Raw genomic sequence first — 20,793 nt, forward strand, 5'->3', positions numbered from 1 at the left:
TGTCCTCTGACTTCCAAGGCCCTTCCTCAACAAAGTATATAAATGTAAAAAAGTATTTCTTAGCCTGAATTTTAGATAGACAGAGAGATGGATGGGTGGGTGGGTGTCATGAAAGGAATTCAGAATAAAATATAAATGCAGAACTTGATACTAGGAAAACATTTCATAATTTTATCTTAGTTGTTTGGAGACCAAGTTTCTCTATGTAGCCTTGGCAATAGTTTGCTATGTGACTAGCTATGTAGACTAAGTTAGTCTCAAACTTAGAGATCTGCCTGCCTCTGCTTCCTAAGTGCTGGGATCAAAGGTGAGTGCTAACACATATAAGCTTAAAGGCTGAAGTTTAGGAAAGACTACTTCCAAATCCATACTACAAGGAAAGCCAATACTTACAAAACCAAAATTAGAAAAGAAGTCTTCAAGGCTTCTATAAGGCTTGGAGTTTATATTTGTTGTTTTATTTAAAGTCTTTAAAAATATATATGCCAGGCTGGAAAAGAGCTCTCTCACAAAAAAACTGGTTTGGTTCCCAGCACCGACATCAGAAGGCTTACAAGCAAGCAAAATTCCAGTTTCACAGACTCTGATGACCTTTTCTGGCTTACATGGACACTTGGATGCACATTATACACAAGAACTCATGAAGGCATAAATGTGCACACATGCACCCACGTGTGCACACAAACACTTAAAAAAAAACAATAAATTACTATTTAAAATCTTATCAACTGAATTAAGAAGCTATGTCAATGTTGCTAAAAAATCTACAGTAAGAACAAGATTTCTATTTGTAAAATTACAGTAAAATGTCTGTCAGTTTTGCTGCCACACCTCAAAAGACAAAAAATTGTGGCTAGAGAACATGGGAAGTATTTTAGCTAAGACATTAAATTATAAGGTTCAACATTGGGGCTGGGGATTTAGCTCAGTGGTAGAACGCTTACCTAGGAAGCGCAAGGCCCTGGGTTCGGTCCCCAGCTCCGAAAAAAAGAACAAAAAAAAAAAAAAAAAAAAAAAAAAAAATAAGGTTCAACATTAGCTTCCGTTTCAAGTATGAGAAGTGGGAGTCTAGAATGGATACAGATGAAAACAATATAGCTAAGTTTTTTGTTTTGTTTTGTTTTTTTCTTTTCTTTTTTTCCCCGAGCTGGGGACCGAACCCAGGGCCTAGCAAGCGCTCTACCACTGAGCTAAATCCCCAACCCCATATAGCTAAGTTTTAAATTATGTCTTTTCCTTCAGACAGTTTAATAACTTTAGTCTATAAAAGGAACTGGTAATAGAGACAAGGGAGAGGGGACAAAATATACAAATAATTAATGTGTTCAAGCACAGGAGCCATACACAAAGAAGGAAAATTCAAAAGAATGGCCATAAGGTTGACCTTAAAATAGCATTCTGTATTACAGAGTGAGGGTCCTGAAGCTTTCTGAGGGTGATCTGAGCAAGCAGGCTACGGAAGAGTAAGGAGACTACAGTAAGGCAGCAAACCAGGACTGTCCTATTAAACTGACAGTTTTTCGAGGAAGATTGCATTTCAGAGTCATTCCAGTGTCTGCAGAATAACTAATACAAATCTTGCCGAAAGATATATTCAGAGTGGTATATTTTTATTTCCCTAAGCTCTTATCTTGGTAAAATATTTGGAATTTTGTACTTCGTTGCAAACAAGCTACACTGATGGGATGATGAAAGAGCTTATTAATAGTGAACCTCTTTCAACCACACCTGAGGTGTTTTGAGAAAAGTAACCTAGATAATGACAGGATTGGAGTTAAGGATGGTTCTCAGGGAAACCAGTCCCAGACCAGAGAATTGGAATTAGCATTATGCACCCAACTCTCACCTTAAAAGAAATGATAGTAGCTGAAGGTTAACTTAATCATCAATAGCTCATAATTTTTTTTTTCCTGGAGCTGGGGACTGAACCCAGGGCCTTGCTCTTGCTAGGCAAGCGAATAGCTCATAATTTAAAATCACCTTATGTAATAAAGGACTAGGAATCTGTGAGGAAGATGAGAACACCACTATTTGACCAAGAAACTGACATACCATAACTCCATATAGACAGAAAAGCTCCTGTACCAAGCAGGATTCTAGACCTCATCCTAGGGATCTTTTGACCATATTATTTAAAATAAAATCTTTAATGATTTAATTTAAATCTCTAATGATTTAAAATTTTAATTACACCCAAAGAAAGGGTTGGAGAATCTCAATTCCATAGTTAGTGGAAATAAACCTGGAGCTTTCAATTGGCAACTCAAAGTGGATGGCATTTTTTATAGGCTTGGGCCTAGATGGCAGTATCTCTAGGTAGTTTTGAAATGGAATTGAATTAGAGGACATCCAACTGATGTCAGCTGCAAAAAGCCATTGCCTGCATAATGCATAGTTGACATAGTGTAAAAAGCAGTGAAAGAACGGATTTGTTTTGTAACTCAGCAAGTTTCCTGTCTCTTTACCATTTTTTACGCCAACATCACTGACATCAAGTGTTTTAACTCACAAAATAAACTGCTCCAAAGCTCCCATGGCCGATTTCTCTGAGATCTGTGAAGAGTTTTTCCGGATCTTCTTTGAAGAAGAGCTCTGCGATTTCAGGGTCCTTTAGACTGCCTGCTCTGTTAGTTGATGGCATCCTGCTGAGCAGTCAGCTGTCTGATTCTAATTTTATACTGCTATCCCAAAGCTTGGTTCATCTGTATGAATGAAGCCACACTGGCATAAACTAGGAAAATAAGAGGAAAAAGAAAAAAGAAAATTTAAGAGTTGCTCAGAATAATTAAAAGATCATCCACAGTCATTATCTAGAAAATTGTATCAGGTCTAGAATGTTAAAAAAAAATAGTATAGGCACTTTAAAAGCAAAGCCTTCTATAATACAGTTCATTTTAATTTTAGCTGCACCTTTTAAAACTTGGGAGGCTTTCTACTGCTTAAATTACCCAAATGTGACAAAGTGAGCAGAAGAGACAGCTAACAGACTATTAGAAGAGTATGTGATAACCCATCAGACGTGGCAGCATACACCTTTAATCCTGACACTTAGGAAGCAGTGGCAGGTAGGTCTCTTGGTGTTCCAGGTTGGCCATGGCTATTACTGAGACATCTTTCTTTTAAACAATTTATCTTTATTTTGTAAGTACTGGTGTTTTGTCTACATGTTTATATGTGTGAGGATGTCTGGATACCCTGGAACTGGAGTTAAAGTTGCAAAGCTGCCCTGTGGGTGCTGGGAACTAAACACAGGTCCTTTGGGAGAACAGACAGTGCCCTTAACTACTGAGCCATCTCTCCAGCCCCATGAGGTATATTTTTAATAAAGAAAATAAATTTCTGGAGAGATTGCTCATTAGTTAAGTACATGTACTGCTACTGATTCCTAGCACCCATATTGGACAACTTACAATTGCCTTAATTTTATCTTTGGAGACCTGATATCCTCTTCTGGTTTGTGCATACGCAGTTACACACACATCCACCACCCGACACATATGTACACATAATTTAAAAAGTAACAAAATAAAATTTAACACCCTCCCACACATACACACACAATCACAACAACCCACAATGTATTGGGAAGGTATTTTTTCTTCTTCTTTTTTTTTTTTTTTTTTTTTCCGGAGCTGGGGACCGAACCCAGGGCCTTGCACTTCCTAGGCAAGCGCTCTACCACTGAGCTAAATCCCCAGCCCCGGGAAGGTATTTTTTTACAACAGGAATTTCTTTTATAATTGATGTCCATGTATAGGAAAATACACACAAAAAAATACATGGCTCAGGTAAAGAAAGGGGTTTGCTCCTCAAGTCTGATGATCAAAAGTTCAATCCTAGGAACCTAGAAAAAGTCCCATATAGAAGCTTCTAAGATGTTACACAAGGTAGAAGCAACTTCCCAAAAGTTGTCCTCTGACCCTCACATGTGTCACAAGTACATGCTTACACTGATTCATGTATCTATTTCTTATCTATCTCTACCTTACCTACACACAGACACACACAAATTAAAATTAAAAGAGAAACATGCAAAAGAAAGTCTAAATTTAACAGACAACTGGTTTCTCACAAAATTAATTCACCTGATTAATACAATAAAATATGGCTGTTATCTGAATCCTTCCATATGTAGACTTGGAAAGAACCAGTAAGGGGTTGGGGATTTAGCTCAGTGGTAGAGCGCTTGCCTAGGAAGCGCAAGGCCCTGGGTTCGGTCCCCAGCTCTGAAAAAAAGAACCCCAAAAAAAAAAAAAAAAGAAAGAACCAGTAAATTATTTGATGGTTCTGCTACCAATTCCTTTAAATCAGTTTAGTGCTTAAAAATGGAGTTCATAACTGAGAAGCATAAGGACCTGGGTTCTGGAATAAAACTGGCTAGATATAAATTCCATCACTATTCATAAACTTTGAGTTCATAAACTGTATCCTTTGCTTAATAACTACTTTATATAAAGTACTTTCAAGTGTTAAGTGAGTTACCATATAAAAGCTCAGATTTCTACTATACCTTAGTAAGTAAGCACTGTAACAAGTCAGGTATTTTCTTTTATTTATCCCCCCCCCCCCCCCCCCCCGGAGCTGGGGACCGAACCCAGGGCCTTGCGCTTCCTAGGCAAGCGCTCTACCACTGAGCTAAATCCCCAACCCCAGGTATTTTCTTTTAAATAACTTAATTTCAGGAATCGAAAATAATCTTTTGGGGCTCAGTGGTAGAGCGCTTACCTAGGAAGCGCAAGGCCCTGGGTTCGGTCCCCAGCTCCGAAAAAAAGAACCCCAAAAAAAATAAAATAAAATAAAAATAATCTTTTAGAATGTTTTTCATTAAACTTCTAAAGAGGAAGAGTCACATCCAATTCTTCCTATGCTCTTTATATGACTTCTAAGCCTATCTAATTATAGTGAAGTAAGAGAACAAATTAAAAGTTTTACTTTTTAAATTTTATCTGTATATATAATTTGTATGGTGTATGTATGTGCACCAAATGCATGCTTGATGTCTAATGAGGTCAAAAGAGAATCAGGGGGTTGGGGATTTGGCTCAGTGGTAGAGCGCTTGCCTAGCAAGTGCAAGGCCCTGGGTTCGATCCCCAGCTCCAAAAAAAAAAAAAAAAAAAAAAAAAAAGAGAATCAGAACTGTGGATGATTATGAGACATCATACTGGAAATCAAACCTGAATCCTCTGGAAAAGCAATAAATACTCTAAAACATTGAGCCATCTCTCCAGCCCCAAACAAACCAATTTTAACTCTTGCCAGAAAACTTCTTTGCAAGTACATAAAACATATCCTTTGTATCTCACTGTAACAACACCACACTGCAATAGAGTTATACCTATATATACTTAATATGAAGTCTTTCTTTTCCTACTTTTTCTTTTTATGTTTTATTTTCTTAAAGGCATGATCCTGCCAAATGACCCAGGCATCGCAAACTCATGGTGATCTTCCTGACTCAGTCTTCTTGTAGTGGGATTATAGACAAGTACCATTGTAATGGCACTCAGATGAAGACAAGAAGATAACAAATTCAAGTCCAATCCTAGTTACACAGCAAGTCTGAGGCTACTAACACCAAACCACACATATAATCCTTATTTTTTTAAGACGGGGTTTAACTGTATATGCTATGTAGAGCAGATTGGCCTCAATCTCAGAGAATGGTTGCACCTCCCAAACACTGGGATTACAATCTTCTCTAAGAACCTGAAGAGATGGTTCAGTGATCAGGAGTGCATACTACTCTAGTAGAGGACCTTAGCTCATTTCTAACATCCACATCAGGAAGCTCACAAACACCGTAACTCCGGTTCCAGAGTATCTGACACCCTCTTCTGGCCTTAATGGGCTCCTGCACACATATGGTACACATATGCTCACACATAAACATACATATAAATATTTTAAAAAATATAACTTACTTTAAAATCTCAACATGAGTTTTTGTAATTAAATAACATCTGCATATCCCTAAGACACTCAGGTAATTAACAAGATAAGGTAAAAGAAAGAGAATCACAAGATAATCAGAACACATTCAGTATTTCTTAACAATGTTTGAGTCCACAGTGATTATGTCACAGCATTTCCTTTATGAATCTCTCATTTTTTATAAAAGGACATTATCTGCCCCAAGCAACTGACTTACTATTATAAGGCCCTATCAGTAGAAATTCAGACCTAAAAACACCAAATCTGGAAGAAAAAAAAAAAAATGGATTCTTTAAACACAAAAATGGCAGAGACTGCCTACCTACTCTATCTTTTCTTCAACATATGGAGCATGTTACTATAACAATAACTACAATATTAAACACAACCAACAAAGGTCATCAACAGGATGAACAAATATATGACTCACACTTAACCTATAAAGTAACTGATTTGACGACTAGTTTGATATCATAAACATGTTTATTAATATTTTAGAGATTAGGGGTTGGGGATTTAGCTCAGTGGTAGAGCGCTTGCCTAGGAAGCTCAAGGCCCTGGGTTCGGTCCCCAGCTCCGAAAAAAAAGAAAAAGGAAAAAAAAATTTTAGAGATTAAATATCTTTTCTCAAAAAAATTGTAAGGCCAATTAAGGTTGAGAAATAAACTATAGATACTTTGAACCATCTGCCTAGTATTTCATATAGAAATGAAGGACAAAAACAAAAAAAAAAAGATATTATTCAAAGTATCACTGGGTTCAGAAATGGCATTGCTTGTCTGAAGTACCAACACTTGAGCAAGAAAATTATACACCAGAGGCCAACTTACAGCAAACTCATGTCAAAACGCATATACAGAATCACTAAGTTCTTGGAAACAAGGGAAAGTATAGTAGTATTTTTAAAACTTTAATTTGGTGTATTGATACAGATAAAAATATTATTTTGTTAAAAAACACAGTAAAATAGTAATCATTATATAAAAGTAAAAACTATATCTCCATACATAGATGATCTATGGAAGGAAACAACAGAAACAGTATTTGTAATCAAGGAATCCTTTCTATATTTCAAACATTTATCCTACAAATGTATGTACTACTTCTATTTTAAGTTTTACTTACTATTAATGTATGTGAAAAATGTGTGTGAGGGCAGGCAGACAGGCAGTGCTACAGACCTAGTATAGAGGTCAGGGACAACTTCAAGGGTCAATTTTCATCCTGGGCACCAAAAATGAAAGTTGTCAGGGATGCATGGCAAACATCTTTAGTCACTGTGCCATCTTACTACTTTCTTATCTTAAAGAGCAATTTAGTTATCCAGGTGGCTGGTACACACACCTTTACCTCCAGCACCTGGAGGCAGGGGCAGGAGGATCCCTGTGAGTTTGAGACTAGCCTGGTTTACAAAGTTTGTTCCAGGACAGGACAGCCAAGCCTATATAGGGAGACTCTGTCTCAAAACAATACAAACAAAAAGGTGGAAAGAGAAAATCAAGTCCACAAAGTTGTCTTCTGACTTACACACTAGTACTTACTTATGCCCTCCCTCACTAAATAAAATTTAGAACGTCAACTTATCTTATTATATATAAAAAACATATAAAATAATCTCTCCTACGGTACCATAGACCTGCAAGTTGAGGAAAGAAGATGAAGAGTTCCAACCAAGTCACCCTGCCTAAATAGTGATGCAATCCTACTTCAAAAGGAACAGGAAGGGGCTGGGGATTTAGCTCAGTGGTAGAGCGCTTACCTAGGAAGCGCAAGACCCTGGGTTAGGTCCTCAGCTCCGAAAAAAAGAACCAACAAAAAAAAAAAAAAAAAAAAAAAAAAGGAACAGGAAAAGAGGGAGGGAAGGAGGAAAGAAAGAGGTGAATTGAGGGAAGAGAAAAATGGGAAAGGGAAGAGAGCAGGAGAAGAAGGGGTGAAGGAAAGAAAGGAGAAACAAAGAGAAAGGGGAGACAGGGAAGAAGAAAAGGAGCCACAGTGCAGTCCTAAGAGCCTGGGTCCACTCTTTGGCACTACTCTGTTCAGTGTCTGTCTGTCTGTCTCTGTCTCACTCTCTGCTTCCTTCCTTTCATTTTTACCAATATCCCTGCTTAAATCTCTACCAAAACTTGTTCTTTATACTCCAACCTTGCAGGACAGAATATGGAGAAAAATGTTTTAAACTAAATCTCAAACTTTTAACATGCTATGCAAAAACTAGAAAATGTAGCATGTATTTACATATATATTTGTGTATACACACACACAATGTAGGCTTCCTTTCTTTTTCCATTCTCTTTTGCCTTCTTACATTTAAAAATTACAAGATCATGCAATGGTAAATTTCTTCACATTTAATAGTACAAACTTAATCTGGTTTAAAGTACCATTCCTTGGGGCTGGCTCAGTGGTTGAGGTCACAGAGGTCCCAAGTTCAACTCCCAGCAACCACATGGTGACTCACAATCATCTGTAATGGGATCTGGTGCCCTTTTCTGGCCTGCAGATGTACATATATAGGCAGAGTGCTGTACACATAATAAATAAATCTTTAAAAAATAAAATAGGGGTTGGGGATTTAGCTCAGTGGTAGAGCCCTGGGTTCGGTCCCCAGCTCCGAAAAAAAGAAAAGAAAAAAAATTAAAAAAAATAAATAAAATAAAGCGCCATTACTTAATGCTAACTTTTATCGTTTCATGAAACACTGTACAATAAGAATAGAGCCAGGTACCAAAAAAAAAAACAAAAAAACAAAAAACAAAAAAAAAACCCTGTTAAGTTTTACCAGTAACTTAATAACTAGAGGCAGGAGGATCAGGAAGGAGTAAACATTGAAACCAACCTGGACTATATGATACACTGTCTTCCTTGAGACAGGGTTTTTTGTTTTGTTTTGTTTTGTTTGTTTGTTTTTTGGTTTTTTTGTAGGTCTGTCCAGGCTGGCCTTAAACTAAAAATTCCCCTGCCTGTCTATAACGCCAGCACTGAGAGGATATGAAACAAGATTGGGGCTTACTGGCTAGTAGCCTACCTAAAAAACAGGAAGCTCCAGGATTAGAGTCCTTGTCCCAAAGGCAAAGAGCCACAGAGGAAGACACCTGACAGTATCCTCTGGCTTCCACATTCTTGCATACAGGTGTATGCACATCATACAAAGAACAACTCTAGGCCTACCATGGAAGAAGTTTGCATTAAAAAAAGAGAGGAGGAGGAGGAAGAGACTATGAAAATCTGAACATTCTGGCTCGCAACAGCACCCAACAGGCTGAAGACTGCCTCAAATTCCAGGGCAACCTGGGCTACAGAATGAGTCTGTCTCAAACAAACAGAGTGGGCCAGGTGTGGTGGCACACAGCTTTAATCATTTGGGAGGAAGAGCACAGCCAAAACAATGATTGCTGTGGGTATAAAGGGATTTTTTTTTTTTTTAGTAAGTTAAAATTAGGTATCCTAGGCATCATTTTTATTTAAGATTAAAATAGATATAACCCTACTCTTATTGCATTCTATTTTTTTAAAATATTTATTTATTTTATGTATACGAGTACATTGTATCAGACACACCAGAAGAGGGCATCAGATCTCTTTACAGATGGTTGTGAGCCACCATGTGGTTGCTGGGATTTGAACTCAGTACCTCTGGAAGAGCAGTCAGTGCTCTTAACCGCTGAGCCATCTCTCCAGCCCCCTTATTGCATTCTATTTAGACACCTACAACCTAACTAATAAATATGAAAACCTCACAGGAATTTTTGTCAAAAATGGAAATTATCAGCAAAACAACTATCTCAGATTCAGCAAAATGACACTGAAGACAGATTTCATCTAGAGGCTGGAGAGATGGCTCAGCAGTTAGGAGTACTTCCTGCTCTTCTACAGGACCTGAGCTCAATTCACTCATAACCACTAATAACTCCATTTCCATAGGATCCAACACTTTGAAGCCTACTGTGATATACATTACATAGACCCACACACATACACAAAGACAAATAAATATTTGAGAGGTGGTATCAATTTGAGAGGTGTATAGCTCCTGATCAAAAGCTGAAAACCCAAATTTAAAAGATGTCATGAGACACAGATCACCTCATCCATCCGAGCCTGCCTTCTGAGGACTCTGTAGAGCCTTGCACCTCACACAGGTAGCCTTGCCTAACCCCTACCAGCCAGCCAGGCCACCTGAGAATTCCTGACTACACGCCTAGATTCCCAAACTGTTCTGTCCCCAACCTTTGGTTGACCAGAGCTTTCTAAAGGTTAATGCATCTCTCAAACCTGACCAGAGAAGCTTCTTTCTGCAGACTCACAAATGACTGACATGCAGAGATGAGACTACGGAATGCTCAATCCTAAATGGGACATCAAAATAAAACCCTCTTCTCCAGAGGAGGAGGGCAGAAAGATTCTAAGAGCCAGGTGTAATGTCTGTATTGAACCAGGATTTGCTAGACAGTATAGTTACACTGCACAAATGAACTCACAGTTGCTGGATGACCTACACAAGAGCCTGAATACTAAAACAAGCCAAAATCCCAACACAGATTTAAAAAGGGTGTATAAACAACTGTCCCTATCTGAGTAGCTGACGATTAATGGCTACTTAAAAAAAAAGTCCAAAAAAAAGTCAGTTTTCTTCAGCAATGCCAGCCCTGAGAGGCTACCCAATGCTTCAGGAAATGGTCTTACATCCATGTACATAAAGACAAAACTAAATTATCAAAGTAAGCATTAAATAAAAAAAGAGCAAGCATGCACATGAAGCTGGGAGAAAAAAGTGATAGCATAGGGGAGAAACTGTAGGAGAAGAAATAGAGAAAGACTCAGAGGTTGACAACACTGCAAAACCCAAAATTGTCCATCCCATTCAAAACTGTGTGTAGATCCAATTTCAAAGAATCTGATATCCCTACATAGACATGCATGCAGGCAAAACATCAATGTACATTAAATGAAAATTAATTAATTGAAAAAAGGGGCATGTGCTAGCCATGTATGGTGGCAGGCATGCATGTGAGTATGTATTTATGTATTTATGTATTTATTTATAAACATAATGAATGGGCCAGTGAGATGGCTCAGAGAGTAAAGATGCTTGCTACACAGGCCTGGCAACCTGAATTTGATCCTCAGAACATAAAGATGGATAGAGAGAACCAACAAGCTGTCTTCCAACCTTGATCCATTCAGTATGGCACATGTAACACTGTCACTGTCACCACTACCCACATGCTGCCAACCTCCCCACCCCTGACACAGACACACACACACACACACACACACACACACACACACACTTACTTTAGATCTGTCCTCTTTTTTCTGTCTTTTCACAAAAATTTTATAGTTCTCCAAATAAGAACTATCTTAACACAGTTCAGTCTTACTCCCTATAGTGAAGAAATTTTTTACATTCATTAGCTCTACTAACTAGAATCAATTGTTTATATTATTTTGATTATCGGATGTTAAAGATCATGCAGGCTAGACATCAATCTTGATGACCTGAGTTTCATCCCTGGCTACATGACAGAGAGAATTCAGTTTGGTAAGCTGTCGCTTATGATCATACATGAAACACATATACTCATACACACATATATAATCTCACACAAATAAATATAATACTAAAATAATCTCAGTAGCCATCAAGATGATTCAACTGGTAAAGCTGCTGCTACCAAGTCTAACAACCTAATTTCTGTCCCTATAAAACAAATAGTAGAAAAAGAGACAATTTCCAAAAGTGAATAAATTAATAAAATTAATAATTAACAACAAAAACCTGGGCTGGAGAGATGGCTCAGTGGTTAAGAGCACTAACTGCTCTTCCAGAGGTCCTGAGTTCAAATCCCAGCAACCACATGGTGGCTCACAACCATCTGTAATGAGTTCTGATACTCTCCTCTGGTGTGTCTGAAAACAACTACAGTGTACTTATATACAATAAATAAATCTTTAAAAAAAAAAAAACAACAAAAAACCTCAAGATTTAAATATGCTAAGGCCCTAGAAAAGAGCTAATCAGCATGAGACAAGCAAATTACTCCATTTATCTGATAAAACTCAAATTATGGGCTGGAAAGATGGCTCAGCGGTTAAGAGCATGGACTGCTCTTCCAGAGGTCCTGAGTTCAAATCCCAGCAACCACATGGTGGCTCACAACCATCTGTAATGAGATCTGATCCCCTCTTCTGGTGTGTCTGAAGACAGCTACAGTGTACTTATATCTAATAAATAAAATCTGTAAAAAAAAAAAAAAAAGAATAAGAAGAAAACTCAAGTTTACTATAATCAGTTTGACTTTCTAGTATCTCAAAAGCACTTAACTCAAAATATTCTAGTCACTCACATCAATCTTCTGAGTTTCCTATATAAAATATAAAGCCATCTTAATGGCTATTGAGATTATCATTTTAAAATTATATTTATACATGTGTGGTTGTATGCATGTGCATAAGTGTATGCATTTCATGAATGATCAGAAGACAGCTTACCAAAGTGTACCTAGAAACCTATGAGCTATTGTACTAGTTTGTGTGTATATTTTGCCTGAATATATATATGTTTGTGTACCACACCCACGCTAAGTGTTCCTTGAAGCCAGAAGAGGGCATCGGATCTCTTTGAAACTGGAGCTACAGATGATTTTGAGTTTTATGGGTGCTGAGAATCAAACCTGGGTCCCCTGGAAAAGCAGTGTTCTTAACAAAGACATCTCTCCAGCCCTGAAAATATGGTTTTTTTTTTTAAAGATTTATTTATTTATTATATGTAAGTACACTGTAGCTGTCTTCAGACACACCAGAAGAGGGCATCGGATCTCTTTACAGATGGTTGTGAGCCACCATGTGGTTGCTGGGAATTGAACTCATGACCTCTGGAAGAGCAGTCGGGTGCTCTTAACCACTGAGCCATCTCTCCAGCCCGAAAATATGGTTTTAATAAGCATAAATTATGATTGTTTATAGAAATGTGGCATTCTAAACTTGAATTTTGTCAAATTAAAAATTTCTCAAAGTGTGTATGGTCTGTACAATAGCTGCAAAAAAAGAAAAAGAAAAAACAACTTCTAATATATGTTAAATGTGTGTTAAAACCTAAATCTGAGGGGTTGGGGATTTAGCTCAGTGGTAGAGCGCTTGCCTAGCAAGTGCAAGGCCCTGGGTTCGGTCCCCAGCTCCGAAAAAAAGAAAAAGAAAAAACAAACAAACAAACAAACCCTAAATCTGAGTTTCTGTAGGAATTTGCAAATTTGGAGGCTTTTTTCCTTCCATTTTTTGAGACAGAATTGAAGAGGGTATTGCATCCTCTGAGATATCATCTCGCTCTGTAGACTAGGCTGGCTTCATCAATCTCAGAGATTCTCATATCTCTGTCTCCCATGCACTGGAGTTAAAGTGTACAGCAGCAGCAGCAGCAGCAGCAGCAGCAGCAGCAGCAGCAGCAGCAGCACCACCACCACCACCACCTAGCAAGAATCTATAATTTTAATTAACTATCACCTTTTTTCTTAGTAAGCATTAAGCATTAGAATTTTCTGCAATAATGACAATATGCATGGCTACTGAGCACTTCCAGTGTGGATCTGAGGCTGGAGAAGTGGCTTAGCAGTTAAGCTGCTCTTCTAGAGAACCCAGTTACATCCAGATGATATCTAACAACTCTCAGAGGATGCAACAACCTCTTCTGAGCTCCTTGGGCACTACGTACATGTGCATGCAAAATGCTAAGAAAAATAAAGATTTCAACTAAGAAAACAAATTTCACTTAATTTTAATTAATATAAATTTAAGTTAAATGATAGCTAGAGGCTACTCATATTGAATAGCTTAGTTCTAGCATTCCTATAAAATATTCAATGAGAACATATTAAGTTATGAAGCAGGGCCTCTCTTAATCCTGATTAGCCTGGAATTCACTATGTAGACCACTATATAAGCTAGTAGAAATCACTAGATAACCTTTATATAGGCTAGTCTGAAACTCAGAGATCCATCAGTCTCAGCTTCCTGTTTGGTTTGGTCGGAGTCACCATACCAAGCCTTGGTGACTTTCTTAGTCACATCAGAACACACTACAAATAGCAGACATTTAAAATCAAAATCCTTAACAAAACATACAAACATACAGTCCTCTGAGAGATATCTAGTCCATCTTATTAGTGCCCTCTTTTATTTTATTTTTTTTTTTTTTTGGTTCTTTTTCTTCGGAGCTGGGGACCGAACCCAGGGCCTTGCGCTTCCTAGGTAAGCGCTCTACCACTGAGCTAAATCCCCAGCCCCATTAGTGCCCTCTTAAAACTACTGAACCCTACAAGTAATTTGATAAACAGACGGGGGATATACACCAACAAGACTTGGGTTTCAGTCTTAAAGGATTAGCCAGACACACTTAGTTTTTGATCAAATAGTAACCTGTCCTTCTAACATATTCTATCCTAGAACACTTCCAATCTACCTTTTTTCTCAGCAAATGTCTCCTAGGGATCCTCGGAAACTACTATACTTACTATGCTTTCCCCAGTCCTAATTTAGATTCAGGGTCCCAACTCTACTTCCTTCCTTTTTTTCCTTTTTCTTTCTTCCTTTTTCTTTTTCTTTTCTCCACTCCCCACAAAGGGCAGGTTTCTCTCTACAATAGCCCTAGCTGCCCTAGAACAGATCAGTTGGGAGTATTTGCCTAGAAAGCACATAGTCCTGGGATTAAAGGTGTGTGTGTCATCGCCACTTTCTTACAGTAGGCTACCCACCCACCCCTCATCAATCACTAAGAAAATGCCCTTCTACTGGATCTTAATGGAGGCATTTTCTCAATTGAGGTTTCCCTCCTTTCAGATAATTCTAGCTTATATCAAGCTGACACAAAGTTATCTAGTACATTTGTTTGCATGCTACATATTTTTATATAAGCCATTTGAAATCAAGAAAATACCTATAACTTCATCAACTGTCCACTATTTTTATATTTTTGGCAGTGCTAGAAATGGAACTTAAAACGTTGTGTATGCTAGACAAGTATTAACCCTCTCAACCACCTCCCAAAGGACTAATTTAATTATCCTTTTCTATTTAATGGAGAAAACTGGTCATCTTTTAACACTAAGTCAAAGGGCAATACTTACATATCTAAAGAAAAAACCCAAACCAGAGAACTGGGGATACAAGTCAGTTGAAAAGTATTTGCCTAGAATGCGTAAAGTCCTGGGTTCAATCCTCAGCACAAAACTGGGCATGATGGTGTACAACCATAATGCCACAATGGGAAAGATGACGGCAGCATGGGAGGTGTTAAGAGGAGAATCACAATGTTCAATTAAGTTTGAGGGCTAAATGGACTACATGAGACTCTTTCAAAAAAATATTTTATAGCTAGGTATGTTAGAAAATATTTTGCCAGCACACATCCTGGAGGATTTTGATTTCAAGACAAGCCATTTTAAGATATGGAAGAGACCCTATCCTAAATATATGTGTGTGTGTATGTGTATTATGCAAGTAATTAAGTGTATGAGAAGTGGCCATCACTTTTAATCACTAGAGAAATGCAAGCAAACCAACAAGTACAACTTTACATTCACTAGATGGCTATAAAAATAACTTGTAAGGTATATACTCAAAAAGGCCTGAAAATGGGCCTGGAGAGATGGCTCAGCGGTTAAGAGCACTGACTGCTCTTCCAGAGGTCCTGAGTTCAATTCCCAGCATCCACATGGTGGCTCACAACCATCTGTAAAGAGATCTGATCCCCTCTCTTCTGCTGTATCTGAAGACAGCTACAGTGTACTTATATATAATAAATGAATAAATCTTTAAAAAAAAAAAAAGGCCTGAAAATGGTATACTCAAGTACATTTTTTAAAAGATATTTAGGGGTTGGGGATTTAGCTCAGTGGTAGAGCGCTTGCCTAGCAAGCGCAAGGCCCTGGGTTCGGTCCCCAGCTCTGAAAGAAAGAAAAAAAACAAAAAACAAACAAAAAGATATTTAATATATATAAGTACACTGTAGCCGTCTTCAGGCTCACCTGAAGATTGACTGTAAACTAGGATGACTTTTTTTTTTAAGATTTATTTTATTTATTTCATATATATATGTACACTGTTGCTCCCTTCAGACACACCAGAAGAGGGCATTGGATCCTATTACAGATGGTTGTGAGCTACCATGTGGTTGCTGGGAATTGAACCTCAGGACCTCTGGAAGAGCAGTCAGTGCTCTTAACCATTGAGCCATCTCTTCAGCCCAGACAATTATGTATAAAACTACAAAAAGCACAAAGTATAGCACAGCTCCATGAGCCTATGTAAATCTTAGGCTGTCCCATTGTGTTAGATTACAGTAGAGTCAGAGATTTAGAACCAGAAAGGATCATAGAAATATTATTCTTAAACATGCTGAATAAGAATTGCTGGGGTTGGGGATTTAGCTCAGTGGTAGAGCGCTTGCCTAGGAAGCGCAAGGCCCTGGGTTCGGTCCCCAGCTCCGAAAAAAAGAACCAAAAAAAAAAAAAAAATTGCTAAATAGTTGGTCTGTGAACTCCTTGAGATATATGCAGTATATCTATGCATATATGCATATATATATATATAGAGAGAGAGAGAGACTGCTAGCTGCTATCCAAAGCTTCAAAGAACAAACTTTTATATTTCAATGAGATTCTATTAAACTGTTAGAATTACATGACCTATGTGAGGCACTAAATTAGGAGTACATGATAACTTTCCTGGTAAAACTAAGGCAAAAAATTACACAAAAGGAATGCATCCTGTTACGAACTAAACTAGAACACCAAAATGAGCCAAAAAGAACTCCGGGAGAACAAGGACACAATAATTAGGACACTAGGGACAGAGTTATGGAAGAGTATTTAAACAAATAAAAAAGGATTAAAAAGAAGTACAAAGGAGAACCAAAAAAAAAAAAAAAAAAAAAGATAACCATATTACTAGCAGAGAAGGTATTATAAGAGTGGTGTACTGGGCAATTATGGGTTTTTTAATGCAAAAAAAAAATATGGAGGGGCAATCACAGATAACCTTAAAGAAACTAAACAAAATGTGCCTGGCAAGATGACTCAGAGGGTAATTGCCACACAAGCCTGATGTCCTATGTCTGATTCCCCAGAATTCACCGTGGAAGGCAAGAATCAACCCCTAAAGCTGTCCTTTGATATCCTTTTGCACATTATAGCATATATGTGCACATATACATAAACACATGCATTCATAAAAATATAAATGTATATATACACACTCATAATAATTTAAACTAAGCAAGATAATTTATAAAATAGATTAAGGTAAAGAAGTGAGATCAGATGTAGAAGAGATGATTACTGAGGTAGGGTCAAAAGGTACTAGAATGTTAGAAACTTTCACATATAAATTTTTAGTGCCTTTTTTCCTCCTGCTTAAATAAAAAAATTTTTTTCATAATTTTAAGTGGTAGATTAACTTGTAAATCTTCATTTGTACTTGACTATAACTCTGTAAGTCTGAGTAAGCAGAGAGTGATAGCTCAGTGGTAGAGCACCTAGCTATATGCTTGAGGGACTGTGTTCAATCGCCAGCACAGCAAGAAAAGAGGACTATAGGAGACAAATCAGAGCAATAAATAAGAGGACCAGAATTAGGAGAAAACAAAAGCCATTAAAATTTTTTTACTGTATTATGTGCATGGATGTTTTTGCCTGCATGTATGCCTGTGTACCATGAATATGTACTGGAGTTCATTGTGAATGGCATGTGGGTGCAGAGAGTTGAACTCTGGTCCTCTGGAAGAGCAACCAGTGGTTCTTAACTGCTGAGCTATCTCACAAGCCAACAAAAGCCTTCTGAGTAATACAGAATCAAGACAATACTAGCACAATACACCAAGTACTATTCTCAGGTCTATAAATGAATCTAATCCTCTTATACCAATACTTAGAAACATTATCAGTTCTAATTTATACAGATGATAAAACTGAGACCCAAAAAAATTAAATGACTTCCTCAAGTTCACAAAGCAATAAGAATATCATCCATGTGGGGCATGGTGGTACACACCTTTGATCCCAGCACTTGGGAGGCACAGACAGTAGAATCTGAGTTTGAGGTCAGCCTGGTCTACAGAGTTTGTTCCAGAAAGACAGGCTGTTAAACAGAGAAACCACATCTTGAAAAGAGAGGAGGAAGAGGGCTGGAGAGATGGCTCAGCAGTTAAGAGCACTGGCTGCTCTTCCAGAGGTCCTGAGTTCAATTCCCAGCAACCACATGGCGGCTCACAACCATCTATAAGGGGAAAATCTGATGCCCTCTTCTGGCCTGCAGATGTATAGGCAGCAGAGTACTCATATATTAAATAAGTAACATTTTAAAAAGAATGGATAAAGATCATCCATGGCCATAAATTTTTTCACTATGCCATAGCACATGCATTTAAAAACATGTAAAATAAAAGAAAAAGAATTGAAAGTGAGTACCAACAAGTACAGGTGGACCCAGAAATAGATTGCATCCAACACCAACAGCCTATATCCCAATCCTGTTGATGTCAGCACCTTCCTCAGCAATCAGTCAACATTCTCACCTGGCTATAAACCTTGCTCAGCAAGTATGCCACTTGCACCATCATCCTCAAACCTTCCATTCCTAGAATAAACCTCCATACAAGTAAAAAGTAATTTCTTAAGAATGTTACTATCTCTAACATACTTAAGAAGAAATACTATGAGTTCATGATTTATTGTATATAGATGAGGAATGAAATTAAAAAAAAAATCAAAACCAATCCCAAAGTTTCTAACATAGAGAACTTAAGAAAGGTTAGCACACATACAAAAAAGCTATAAATTTAATTTTTTAAAAAAGAAATAGTTGGGGATATAACTCAGTATCAGAGTTGAGAGTGGGAATGGTATATATGCCTGTATTCTCAGCATTTGGGAGTCTTAAGCAGAAAGGAAATTTCAAGTCAGCCTCAGAAGAGGAGGGAGGAATCTCACTCCCTCAGGAATCATTCTTCCTGGACATCCCTTAACTCTTCATGACCTATACTACAACAGTTCTTTGTACATTCGTTCTATTTAGCACTTCAACATCCACTGTACCAACATGTTTCTCAGTGGTGATTTTGCTCCCCAGATAAGATCTAGCAACATTTGGAGATTCTACCTACTGCCACAACTAGCAGAAAAGGGCTTGCCACTAACAAGATGAGCAGTACTCAGAGATGCTATAATGTATAGCATAGATCCCTGTAACAACCTGCCCTCTCCAAAATGGTGACATAAGGTTGAGAAATCTTGCATTGTATGCATTTATTACCACATCTCTTATCATATTCAACTTCTCAAGAGGGTATCTATCAGGTGTTGCTTATTTCTGTATCCTCCTAGAGTATTTAGTTAACAGCACGTTTTAAAATCCTATGTTACAAATACAGATATATTTTTTTTTCTTTTTTCTTTTTTTCGGAGCTGGGGACCGAACCCAGGGCCTTCTGCTTGCTAGGCAAGCGCTCTACCACTGAGCTAAATCCCCAACCCCTACAGATATATCTTAAATTAGCCTATTTTGATAACCACAGACAGTGCAGAGATCATAGCATTCAGAACAAAACAAAAGAGGCTGAATGGTTCAGCTGTTAAAGGTACTTTTCTGCGAAGACTGATGACCTGAGCTCAATCCAGGGGACCCACATGGTGGAAGCAGAGAGCTGCCCTGCCTTAAGTTGTCCTATGACCTCCCTGTGTGCAGCACAACTGCACACACAGGGTCACCCAAATAAATAAATGTAAAAAATCTTAATGGTAAAAGGACCACTATAGGTATAATGGTTTTGTGCACTGTGTAAAGTTTACCCTTGTGTTATTCAAATGCTGGAATCTCGGCCCTCACTTCTTGTTTCAATCCAGGCACAACTTGTAGTGTTTATACCAACAATCTCCTGTCTCAAGTTTGTGTAAACAGTTCTTACCATTTATTCTCTGCCTTATCAATAAATGCTGATTACCCAATGGCTGAGCATAGAGACTAGGGCAGGATGTCTGGCAACCAGAGGGAGGAGAGGGAGAGAGAGGGAAAAGGGGATACAGATCAGTCCCGAGGGTGGAGGACTGAGAGCCATGAGGAAGGGGTCCAGAAAGAGATCACAGAAACACTGAAGCCTGAAGCCCAGAGGGCCAGATCAATAATATGCAAGTTTCATGGGATGGGGCTGGGAGGTGGCCAGATCAGCAAAGGAAGCTAGGGAAGATCATTTAACTGCTCAGTTACTGAGGTGCGGTTTTGTTTTTTTGTTTGTTTGTTTGTTTTGTTTTGTTTTGTTTTCTGGAGCTGGGGACCGAACCCAGGGCATTGCGGTTGCTAGGCAAGCGCTCTACCACTGAGCTAAATCCCCAACCCGCTGAGGTGTGGTTTTAAATAAATCTTGGTTCTCTGTATGTTTATTGGGGACTAGCAAAAGGTAAAGAAATACAGACACCAGATTAATGCACTGCTAATATTTATATTGAAGATAATTCATTTGCAGACCACTAACCTGTTCACTGTTTATATTTTGTTTTCCTAGCACATGCTATAAAAAAAAATCACAATTTATAAGTTATTTCAAAAAAATTAATCAAATTGATTTCTGTAACAGTACACCACAAATTAAGCCAACCAGTTTACAGAATATGCTTTTTGTTTTAATTAATAAACTTTTTTTTTCTTTTTTTCGGAGCTGGGGATCGAATCCAGGGCCTTGGGCTTGCTAGGCAAGCGCTCTACCACTGAGCTAAATCCCCAACCCCAAACTTTATTTTTTTTAAAATTTGCAAATAAATAAACAAATTGCATACCAGAATTAACCAGACTCAAAATCTATACATTCAATGGACTTCG

General features: G+C 37.9%; 1 protein-coding gene across 8 annotated transcripts in view; it reads right to left on the bottom strand.

Annotated features, from left to right (window-relative positions):
• The window catches only part of Taok1 (TAO kinase 1), a 92,236-nt gene that overhangs the window by 57,259 nt on the left and 14,184 nt on the right, over positions 1–20,793 (bottom strand). For all 8 annotated transcript variants that reach the window (NM_173327.3, XM_087570096.1, XM_087570095.1 and 5 more), the window contains 1 exon segment: positions 2,510–2,731. In NM_173327.3, coding sequence (NP_775449.2) covers positions 2,510–2,641 — 132 coding nt within the window. In that variant the 5' untranslated portion in view covers positions 2,642–2,731.

The sequence above is a fragment of the Rattus norvegicus genome, chromosome 10 (assembly GCF_021556685.1).
Source record: "Rattus norvegicus strain SHRSP/BbbUtx chromosome 10, alternate assembly SHRSP_T2T, whole genome shotgun sequence".
NCBI lineage: Eukaryota > Metazoa > Chordata > Mammalia > Rodentia > Muridae > Rattus > Rattus norvegicus.